Raw genomic sequence first — 12803 nt, forward strand, 5'->3', positions numbered from 1 at the left:
TCTTGAGGGCATGAAAACATTGTATGGTTACTTCCCTTGTGTCATATTTCTGAAGCATAGAAAAAAATACAGGAAATAGCCAAAATATTACAGATTTAATGTCAGACTAGGGCCAGATATCGATTAAAAACTGATTATTGCAGCATTCACATGGTCTGTCTTGGCTAGATTATTAATAACTCTTGAGGTTCTTTTATTTTCTTCTTTTTTTTCTTTTTTTTCTGTTCTCATAAACAAAAACGAGCAGAAACTCAATACAGTTCAAACTAACAGTCGAGCCATGGGATATATTCTTCTTTGCAGGTTGAAGTTCATGTGGTTGTAGAGATTTGCTTGAAAAAAAAATATAAAAAAATAACCAGCATTTTGTATGTTTTTGTTTGTTTCGTGGATTTGTATCACTGTTTTTTCTTTATATTGGACTTTGTTGTTGTTGTTGTTTTCTTGCTGTGCTTTATATATAGGGTTTTAGGGTATTCAATCCATTTAAACAACAATAAGTGATTCTGTCTCAAGTTTCATGGGTGCAAGTTTTTCAGGCATTTGCCTGAACTTCAGAGGGGTTTTTTAATGCTCCTAAAATTAGTCTTTTTCCTATATAAAACTAATTAATATAGTGTTTAATTAAGGTTTCCCATTTTGGTAACTTGCACCAATGAAGTTTGTATTATCCAAGAATGTATTTAGACACTGGTTAAGAGGTCTGATACTTGACCCAGAGATTTTGGGTTAAATTGTTGGGGATAGGCTGTTTTGTTTTGTTGTTGTTTTTTTGTTGTTTTTTTTTGGGGGGGGGGGAGGGAAGGAGATTAAAGTGCTAAACTAAATATGTATTACCTAATGAAATAATATGTAGTGTTATACATGCATGGATTGCAGTACCTTCATTCACAGAGTAATTTTTTTTCTGGTTTTTATATAAATAAGTATGTTGTTATTGTATCAGTGTATCTTTCTTGAATATACATTCCTATTTGATTATAAAATGGATAAGATATGCAGATGAAGATTATTTAGATTATTTTCACTGTAATGAAAATGATAAAAAAAAAACTTTTTATTTTCAAATACTGTCAAACCACTTAATTTTGTGGGCACAAATTTTCTTTTTTGTTTGTTCGTATTTTTTTAAAAGAATATTTTCATGGTTTTTAATAATTATTGAATTGTTTTATGTAAAATATTAGAAAAAATTATCTAAGGAGAAAAATTAAATTTTTAAAAATTTTGTTGGTTCTTAAATTTGTAGATTTACCTATTCATGAAAATCACGAAAATATTGATTATTTTAAATGGTGGTGATAATTTGTCTGTAGACAAAGGAATTGTTCTTTGGTGTTTTTTCTTCTTTGTTTTTTTTTATAGATGTTTAAAATAAGTAAAGATATATTTGTTTTGGAGGTCGAATATTACCAGTTTGTTTCAACAAAACTTGGCATTTTGTGCTGAAAACAAAATGTCTTAAACCAAAGCTTAACTTACTCATAATGAGCTATAGTTTTCTTTGGCAATAAAATGTACAAGTTAAGCATTGTTTAGTTTATAATGGAAGACATCTTTCTATTAACAAGTATGACTCATAAAATATTAATTAGTGTAGACTTTGCTATTTATACTGAAATTCTATGATGAAATATCTTGTAAGCAAACAAATATCAAATTGGTAATTTATAAACAGTCTTTCAGTAGTAAAGTCTAAGAACATACTAATGAGTATTTAAAATAACCAATTATTATGAAATTTAGACATTTGACAAAATAGACATAACATTTTATAAACCCGGATTATAATTATATATATTTAAGACGAAAAATGTTGTTTTTCTTACCTTCAGGTGACTGTCAGTCCGTCTACCCCCGTTGCAGGAACTATTTAGTGGTGTCCTACCAGTTTTTGCGTCCTCCAAGTACCAGCGACAAACCATGAGAATTGTACAGCAAGAAATCAAACAGCCACTAGCAAGAAAATCGAAGAAGAGGATGAAATTGAAAACAGAGCAAGTGTTCCGTAAAGGACAACAACAATAATGAAATCTCTACGTTCAGTCTTCAATAAGTTGTAAACCAGTCTATTTGTGATACGTTCTAACTTTTGCTTAGCAGGTGTTCCCTAAAAGACAACAACAGTAATAAAATCTCTACGTCCAGTCTATCATAAGCTGTGTACCACTCCATTTGTGATACGTTCTAACTATTGCTTAGCAGGTGTTCCCTAAAGGACAACAACAGTAATAAAATCTCTACGTCCAGTCTATGATAAGTTGTGAACCTGTCTATTTGTGATACGCTCTAACTTTTGCTTTCAACTATCCTATATCTTTTTCTTTGTAAATAGAAGTAATAATGAAAGTCTGCTTGGCCATACACAATTGCAATATACATAAGAAACTATGAGTCAGTATTGGCCATGTTTCAAAGTGTATTGTAAATACTCCATCTAGACTGTGATATTTTTGTATATTGCAAGCTTTTTGGTTGAATTGGCTAAAATAGGAGTTTTAAGTGTGGTATTTGCGCCTATTTTACTTTAAAAGCATTGATGTGAAAAAAGTTGTATACTGTCGACATTCTACAACATATACTTGTATAGTTGTTATTGTATGAACTGTCATGTGATACAACAGTTTTAACTATGCAGACATGTATATATATTAACAAAGTGAGGTGCTTACAATGTTTAATGGCCCATTAATGCCTCAGAAATGCTTTTACCTTTTTGAAAGCTTTTTCAATGTTCATGCACATTTAAAGTATTTTAAAATGTTACTCATGGGCAAATTACCTGAATCATCACTTTTCTTCTTTTACTTTTTGGCAATAAGTTATATATAACTTTTATATAATTGTAAAGAAATAAAAATTTATTTATTTCTGAGGCATAATGTGCCTTTAAAACAAAAGTGACATGTCATTGCAAGAGGTGATATCGTAAGATCACTCTAAACTTGTGTTCCCCAACAAGACTTTATGCTGGTAACAAATGAGCTGCACTATTACAAACCAACATAGTGAGTTTGCGATCAGCATGGATCCAGACCAGCCTGCGCAACCAATTGCAATCTGATCAGCATCCATGTTGTTCGCTATCAGTTTCTCTTCTTGTAAGGACATTGTAGGCGTACAGCAAGGATCCTGATCAGACTGTGCGGATGCGCTGTAAAAGTCCTCAAATGACTGTAGCTGTAAAAGTCCACCATTGGCTTTAGCTGTAAAAGTCCACTGTTAGTTGTGGCTGTAAAAAACACCATTTGCTTAAGCTGTAAAAGTCCACCATTGGCTGTAGCTGTAAAAGTCCACTGTTCGTTGTCGCTGTAAAAAAACACTACTTGCTTAAGCTGTAAAAGTCCACCATTGGCTGTAGCTGTAAAAACCCCTCATTAGCAGTGAGGGTTTTTTCTCTTATAAACTGATTATGAAATTTTGTAAAACATAAATTTACTTACTACTTACACATTTTCTTTACTTTTAGTTTTGTTATAAAATAATCTCATTGAAGATGTTGTCTAATTGTTCGATTGTTATTTATTCTTTGTTACTGCTTGCAAAGGCGCAAATTTAAGTTATATTGTACAAGTCAATACTATTTTTTTTATAAAGAAATACTAACATAGAATAGGATCTGCTAATATTATATGTCAGAATGTAGTTGTTAAATAAGATCAAAATCAAGGTCATTACCAAGATCAAAATCAAGGTCATAACCAAGGTTACAATCAAGGTCATAACCAAGGTTAAACTCAAGGTCATAACCAATCCCATTAGACTTACTTTATTTGATAAGTACATATTTTTTTGTGATATGTCTAAGCGATTGAAATGGTTATATTTGCCCTGGAATTCAGATAGTCAAATGTTTATGTGGCTGTACACAACAAATGTAATAAAAATCAGTCTTTTCGGCAATTTTAGCTTGTCTGTTTCGAAGGTGCAGTTGTTAGACAAGGGGTGTAATTTTGAAAGCATTTTTGGAGTAGTGCCCCTTTTAAAGTGAGAATTTTTTAACAGACAAGTGTTAACAACGCATCCATTGCTCTTGTTATTCACAGTTATTTTGTTCCTTTTTTGATATATACGCACGTATTAAATATCATTTTAAGCGCAATTTTGTACAGAATATCTCTACAGGGGGGTAGACGGAGTATTGAAAATAATATAAAATCCTTGTTGAAACATACCATAGAATAAGGTTAGATAAATGTTTTAGCTCATTTTAGCTCTTGTTAATTGTTTTGAACACTGTCAGTTCTCCATGTCCATTTTATCATTAGCTATATTTTCACACCTTAGTGCAGTAATGAGTTAACTCCTATTAAATTATATAAGAAGTTAACTGGTTACTGCACTAAGATGACAATATAATATCTCAACATTTTTTTATCTTTGGATATTTTTTCATTTATAGGGACTAAATTTATCAATGTTTACGGCCATGCGAATTTTACATGTCATATTTAGACAATTTTAACATTTTGAGAATTTAAATGTGTTTTTCATAGAGAAGATTAGGGTGTGCCTCCGATATGTACAATTTATCAAACTGGGAAGGGCCGTGTTGCCATGGTAATCTTTCACCACAGCTGCTTTATAATAAAATCCACACATTTAAGACATTTACCTCGAAAAAACATTGTTCATATTATTTATTTTACATGTACCATTGTAATTTCATTAGATATTGGATCTTTATATGATAGATGTCCGTGATAATGAATTTAAATAACTATGTTCTATTATTTTTATTTAAAACACGAGAAATGTATGTAAAACTGTTTCCTGTGATTTTGTTTTTAGATATAATTATAATTCTTCATGTCCTTAGATTAAATAATAATTAAAATATTTTCACGCAAGGTTGTTATTTAAGGTTGTTCAATTAAGAATTTTCTTGTTGTTGTTTTTTTGTTTATTGGTGTAAAAGAAATGTATAATTGAAAAGGATTATGAATTTGATATAAATGCTTTGTATTTACAAATTCTGTACATGAAAATCTTTGATAAGATATGAAGTGTATTCGGCTACAGCAATAGAATAAAAAGAAAAAAACTCAGTAGAAACAAAATGTTTATTGATTTGAAAGGAAAAAAAAATATCCTAATAAGTTTTATTTGCTTGACCTATTCAAAGAACATGAAGAGAGCAATTGTTCGCACATCAGTGTTGTCGTCACACTTTGGTTAAGAATTTGCAAGTTAAGTTTTTGCCTGCAAGGGAATGAGTTGAAACTTTTCCCACTTATTTGAGGGCATAATAGGAGGTCACCATACATGTGATATTCAAGCAGGATTTAAAAAGATTCCAATATTTAGACCCTGATTCCAATTTCCTAATATGAGACATGAAATTCTTGATATTTGTCTCTCGGAAAAAAAAAAGAAATGTCAACGTAAAAAATCAAATTCAGCCCTGTAAATAAAATGAGCTGCACCATGACTAAACCAATGGAATGCATTTGTGACCAGCATGGATCCAGATCCACGCAGTCTGATCAGGATCCATGCTGTTCGCTATCAGTTTCTCTACTTGTTATAGGGTTTATAAGCTATAAGCATGGATCCTGATCAGACTGCGCGGATGCGCAGGCTGGTCTGGATCCATGCTGGTCGCAAACGCATTACGTTGGTTTTGTCAAGGCGCGGCTCAAATGTAAATTGTAACTCCAGGCATTGTTATGTGACACTTTCCAAGGCCCATAACTCTGACACTGAATTTGACAGAATTATGGCCGTTTTTAAACTTAAATAATTCTCATTTATCCAGGCTCTTGATTTACTATCTAGCACTGCGAATAGTTGAGCACACTGTCTACTGACAGCTCTTGTTTTTTAAATGTTAATCACGTTCCATCATGTTGGGGGGAAAGTTTTGTGTATGTTATTAATAAGTCCTAAAAATGCAAGTAGTTCTTCCATTATAGAGCATATTCTTGCAGTCTGTATTATTTATTGGTATACATTTGTCATTGGTATGCATTATTTATTGGTATACATTTCTCATTGGTATGCATTATTTATTGGTATACATTTCTGAATGGTATGCATTATTTATTGGTATACATCTATCATTCGTATGCATTATCTATTGGTGTACATTTGTCATTGGTATGCATTATTTATTGGTATACATTTACTAATGGTATGCATTATTTATTGGTATAACACTAAGATAAAAATCCTAATTCAGTAACATTTTGTTATTAATGGACACATTTCTATTTCTGTTGTTATAAACATGTATAGTAGCAAATTAAAAAGTCGCATCATTGCTTAGTTAATGTTAGTTAATATTTATTCTAAAATGTTTTGTAAAATAACTGTGCTACATGTATTTTGTGTAAAACCTTGAGACATTTAATAGTGAGAACTCTGCTGTAAGTTTTCTGTGTAGATTCAGTAAATTTGTTACATAGTGCCAAATGAACTTCCTAAATGCTTTAAACAAGAATGTCAGACCCTTTTCACATGGGTAAAATCCTGCTAGTTTACACAAAGCATGCAGTTTGTCAAGATTTTGTACTTTATAAATTAGTTCATTTCCTCACCTTAGTGCAAGAACTGTTTAACTCCTATTAAATTTAGGAGGGCTTGACTTGTTACTGCACTAAGGTGTCAATTTAATTTTATACTTTGATTCTGAAATCACTGACATTTTGTAATGGACTGAGTATAATTATGGAGGTCAGATCGAGTCTTGTCAATGAGCACAAAATAGGGAAGAAATGGGTAAAAGTATTTATTGTTTAAATCACCATGGTTGTTTTTTGCTTGGCCCTTAATTAATACAGTATTTGGATGTTTAGCACTTTTTTTTCAAGATTTTAAGAATTTAAAACTTCTACTTTTTTCATGTTTGACGTATAATGTAAAATATATGACTAAAGATGTATCAATGAGTAGAAAGTTCCTAATTTTAACTATATTTACTTCCCTTGCCAAAAGTGGCAGCCATTTTGGGGGTCACATTGTATATAATATAATTGACAAAGTATGAAAAAAATGATAAATACAGCAGATTAAGGTAAAAAATTTGACAAAATATAAATAGAAAATCAATAAAAACAGTCCATTTAGGTGAATTGTCTTTTATACATATGAAGGAATATATTTTACTATAGCACCAATATGTCACAAAAACTTTTGAAGATAATAGAATTATGAGAGATTTTTATCTTTGGCTTATGATATATGAACAAGACAAACCCCCCCCCCCCCCCCCAAAAAAAAAAAAAATGGCTGCCAAGGGAGGTAAAAATTGCTATTCCAAGGGAGGTAATAATTGCTATGTGAAGAAGTTAATCTTGTGATATTCCACTGGTGATGAAATAGACCAAAATTAATGGAATCAAACCAACAGCAGCATTATTGTTTTTTTTGAAATTTTGTTTTTTTGCAAAGTCCTGGGAACGTGAAACTGTGTACTTTTAGGTTAGTGAAATACTCTCTTTGCTGTTTTGATTTGTATGTTATTTCTGTGTAAGACATGGACCAAATGCCTCAAGTTTTAGCAAGTACTATGTTAGAAATATTTAGGTACTGGTTTTCAATATGACCAAAGTTTTTTGTTGTGTTATATAAAGTATAGAAACAAATAATTGTTGCACATAGCTAAAGAAACATAAGGACCTAGGATTTTTTTTTTAAATCCGATCAACTAAGAAATGAAATATTAGGGGGCTATACTCTCCAATATTTGATAGTCACAAAACGTATTGTTTAAAAATGCATGCTTTTAGTGTATTAGATGTGAGAATGTTATAACCAATTGCTAAATTGTTGATGCTTTTTGAAAAAAATGGAATAATCCAGTTTATGTTTATGTTAGTATTCATCCGTGCTGTTCTACAGAAATTAGAAATTTCGACGGGAGCGATAGCGACAGGAGAATGTTTCTAATTTCTGTAGAACAGCTAAGAATGAATGCTCAAGTGTCAAGCTTTATTCGGCTTCATTAATATTCACTTTAATACATGACGACTATTTTCGAGAACGCGGTTCTATGAAGCACTATGGAAAATAGAAGGCGACCTATGAACGGAATTTGATATACTATTGACTTTTGTTCTTCAATGAAAATTGACACCCATAACACACGTATTATTTTAAGAAATAATGCGTTTTTCATTGGATCATCAATAAAGCTGGACACTTAACGTCACCTTAGTGCAATATCGTAATAAGTCCTTCTAAATTTAATAGCAGTTAATCAGTTATTGCACTAAGGTGATGACTTACGTGTCTCTGTGGTAACGTATTTGTTTTTTTCTGTGATTCTAGATAGTATTATTACTGGCTGTGATACAAACTAGACCAGAATTATTGTTATACCATTATTTAAATAAATTAGTAAAATATAAAACTTTGTTTCTTTTCTTTTATTCTACTTGTACAGGATTTAAAATAATGAACATTATATGCTTCAGTATTACAGAACTCCTTTAAGAAACAAGAACGATCAGTGAATTCATGTGTCGATCAATGATCATGTGATGCCAGATGAAAGCCAATTTTACACTCTGAGATTATAAGACTTGTAAAAAAACAACAACTTTGTTTGTTAGCACTAGTGGTTACTGTTTTGATCCAAATATCCTTGAACTTGGTCCGAAAGTTTGTTTTCATGATTCTAGGTCAAGATTGAATATGGGTCACCTGCGGTAAAAAAAACTTGGTCACACTGCTCAAATATGGAAAAACATTGTTAAAGCTCTAGTGGTCACATTTTCTCAACTATCATGAAACTTGGTCATGATGCTTGTCTAGGTAATTGCTCTGATGAGTTTGATTGGTCAGGTGAGCGATCTAGGACCATCTTGGCCCTCTTGTTTTCTACTTGTACAGGATTTGAAAAAAAAAAAGAACATTATATGCTTCAGAATTATGAAACTCCTTTAAGAAAAAGAGGTGTCTCTGTATTGTTTTCACTTAGTTTATACAAATTTATTTTAGTTTGTGTTGGAAGCTATAAGCTTATTGAAACACTCAAATCCGTTCCTGGAACCAACCAGTACTAAGGAATGAGTATAAAGTTTCTTGCTCAAGGAAACAATGGCTTGCCCCTGAGAGGGCTTGAACCCACACAGTCAGCAATCCTTAGATTACTAGTCTGACGTGTTTTCCCAAATGAATGAATTTAAAATAGTAGGCCCTTTTTCAAGATTTTTTATTTTCATGAAATGAAAATTAGTACATACGAGTGCCATACAGCTACATTCTTTATCCACATATAATGGGTGAAAGAACAATATACAAGTTAGTTTTACGATAATAGTAAACGTCACATTTATAAATTACAAAAAAAAATCTAATTCTTAAATCTGTATTCTTTCTAGTATTGGCAAACATATTACAGCCATGGGTACATCTTTACTAAGTGCGGTTTTAAGGATTTCCAAAGCAAAATGGGCACATCGAACAATATAATCTGACACACAGTTTTTGTGTCGCCTCCTAAAATAACGGCAATATATATAGATCACTTCTCTGTCGTCTGGATGTCTATCTGTCCGACCGTCGCAAAACTTGTCTGGACTACCACTAAAAAAGCTGATGCAATTCAATCCAATCTTTACAGGAATGATCAGTACCAATTCCAGTTATGCATATTACTGGTATCTTCTGGTTCAAAAACTTTTGTCAGAGTTATGGCACTTGAACGATTTATAGCTTGACTATTCGAAAAATATGGAGAGCTATTGTAGTCGCCCCGGCGTCGGCGTCTGCGTTGGTTAAAGTTTTTTGTAAAGTCATATATCTCAATTATTGCTTGAGATATTCAATTGAAACTTACAATACTTATTTATAGTAACAATGTTCATCAAATTGACAAGTTGGATAACTCTGCCTACAATATTTACAGAATTATGCCCCTGTTTAACTAAGAAATTTTGATTAAAGTTTTTTGTAAAGTCGAATATCTCAATTATTGCTTGAGATATTCAATTGAAACTTACCATACTTATTTATAGTAACAAAGTACATCAGTTTGCAAAGAAGAATCACTCTGCAATATTTGCAGAATTATTTGCCCCTGTTTAACTTAGAAATTTTGATTAAAGTCTTATGTAAAGTCGAATACCTCAATTATTGCTTGAGATATTGAATTGAAATTTACGATACTTGTTTATAGTAACAAAGTACATCAGTTTGCAAAGTAGCATCCCCTTTGAAACTTGAAATTTTGGTTAAAGGTCTTCAAAGATATATACTTGAAACTTCACACATGTACTTAGGGTCATAATTGAAGGTAACATCTCAAGATTCATTACTGTGCCATGTATTTTGACTGAATTATGCTCCTTTTTGTACTAAAAAATCTCCCTTTCTTGGTTAAGTTTAACATGCAAGTTTTGCATATCTCTGAAAGTATTAAAGATACAAACTTGAAACTTCATATATATACTTGTGGTCATAAATAATGATCACTGAACAGCTCTCATATCTGTGTCATGTATTTAGGCTGATTTATCTCCTTTTTTTATTTAGTCTCTTGGTAAATGTTTACATGTAAGTTTTACATATCTCAATAACTATCAAAGATTTTGATTTTAAACTTCACATATGCATGAAGGGTCATAATTGTATGTCACTGACCAAGTTCCATAACCCTTTCTAGCATTTAGGCTGATTTATCTACCCTTTTCTACTTAGTCTCTTGGTTAATGTTTACATGCTAGTTTTACATATCTCAATAACTATTAAAGATGTTTATTTAAAACTTCACATATGCATTTAGGGTCATAATTGTAGATCACTGACCAAGATTCATAATTCTATCTTGCATTTAGGCTGATCTTTCTCCCCATTTTCAACTTAGAAATTCTTGGTAAAGTTTTGCTTGTAAGCTGTTACCTCCATAACTACTAAAGGTTTGTGCCCTTTTTGAAACAATTTTATGCATTCATAATAATAAAGCAGTTATTTACTTGATAAAACATCTTAATAACAAGCCTTTGTACCTTTCCGGTCAATTTTATATATACATAGGCAAGCATTATTATACTCAATAAAACACCCTTGTGACAACTTTTTTGAACAGTCGAGCCTTACTGTCCTCCGACAGTTCTTGTTATTTTCAATATTGCCCAAACTATTTCCCTTATTTCAGTAAAGCAATTTGAATGAAAATTTATAGGATTGACCGGTTGCTCAGGTACTGAAAATGCGCATATTACACAGGCATCAGGTTTTGGGCTGAGTTATGGCCCTTGAATAAAAAAGGCGTTTGGGCCTGTAAATGACTTTTTTGTGTTGCTTGCTACACAGTTGCTGATAAATGCTACAAAGAAGTCACGATTATAAGGATCACTAATTTGTCGTCTGTGCGTCACGTAACTTGTCTGGACTACTGGAAAGCTACTAGTGCATTTAAAACCAAACTTTACAGGAATGATCAGTACAATACCAAGTCTTGTTGTGTATATTTTCAGCATTTTCCAGTTCAATGATTTCTGTCAGAGTTATGGTTCGTTTTTTCCAGACTACTATTTTACTACTAATGCAATTTGAGTGGAACTTTATAGGATTGATCGATACCTTTAATACTTATGTGTTATTAATGGGTTGTCCAGTCGAATGATTATTGGCTGAGTTAAAGCCTTTAAAATAAGAGTTTTGGCCTGTTAATGATTTTCGTGTCTTCTTCTACATATGTAAGTAGATAAGTAGCCGGAACAATTTTGTCAATTATTGGCTATCACAGGTGACACATGTGAGATCACTGATAACTCTTGTTTTCAATTTAAATTTGCGAGTCCTGAATTTTAAGTGTTTGTGAAATTATCTGTATTATATTTATGACGAGTATTTTATATATGATAAAGTTACTGACGAATATATATATCAATTAACAAGAGTCAAGGTTAAGGTCACATCTGAATGATATAATATATTTGTTTGGTAGCAAGTCTTGTTTTGTCCAAGAATGAATCAAATCCGTGCATAAATAACAAAATATGACAGTTTAACTTAAATTCAATAATTAGACCTTGGTGGTCAAGGTCATTCGAATATCAAGGTCATTATTAGTACTAACCTTTTAGAAGGTCCAAAATATTGTTTTGTCAAAGTATGAAAATAATCCATTTAAAATTAACAAGTTAAACAAGTTACAGTCAATCATAGAATAAACTCGGTGAAAATACAACAATTTAACATTCAAGGTCAAGGTCAGAAAAGACCCAAGGTAAATTCGAGTTTGATATACATGAACGTCTTATCCAAAAGAATGTAGTGTTATAATATGAAGTCAATTCATTCAGTAATACCAAAATTATACCCTGATACATCAAAAAATATATGAAAGTTTCAATAATTTGACCTTCAAGGTCAATGTCATTTATGAGTGAAGGTCAAGGTCTCTCTGGTTACCTTAAAGGTCTTTCCTAAAATATTATTATGTTCAAGGTTGAAGATGATCCATCCAAAAATAACAAAGTTATAGCCACACCGATAAACAATGCCGATAAGCTGTGTCGAATATAGTATTAGTCATTTTATATTTTGAAGGATAGTGCAAGATGATGCTCCAATTCCAGAAGCTTTTCATGAAAATTCAAAAAAATGTATTAAAAAGTTAAATATTGTGAAATGAACAAGGAAATAATTCACAATTTGCAAATGGACTTACAATCCACGTAAATTACCAAGGAGAAGTCTAAATATGCAAAAATAGCGTTGGTCACGCAGTAGAAATATGGCAATAAATATTGCTAAATCAGTCATTAATCGCACGTAACGTGTAAATTATTACTTGAATATTGAATATTTTCTTAAAATCTTAGTTTATTTTTCTCATGTTTGATTTTCAT

At 31.5% G+C, this 12803-nt stretch overlaps 1 protein-coding gene across 1 annotated transcript in view; it reads left to right on the forward strand.

The window, feature by feature from the left end:
- The window catches only part of LOC132726678 (tubulin monoglutamylase TTLL4-like), a 54692-nt gene extending 51663 nt beyond the window's left edge, over nucleotides 1–3029 (forward strand). The window contains exon 21 of the mRNA XM_060712023.1: nucleotides 1836–3029. Within this exon, the coding sequence (XP_060568006.1) occupies nucleotides 1836–1877 (42 nt within the window). The 3' untranslated portion in view covers nucleotides 1878–3029. The remainder of the gene's footprint in view (nucleotides 1–1835) is intronic.
- Nucleotides 3030–12803: the final 9774 nt, after the last annotated feature.

The sequence above is a fragment of the Ruditapes philippinarum genome, unplaced genomic scaffold (genome assembly GCF_026571515.1).
Source record: "Ruditapes philippinarum isolate M1 unplaced genomic scaffold, ASM2657151v2 ctg1506_1_1_1_1, whole genome shotgun sequence".
Taxonomy (NCBI): Eukaryota; Metazoa; Mollusca; class Bivalvia; order Venerida; family Veneridae; genus Ruditapes; species Ruditapes philippinarum.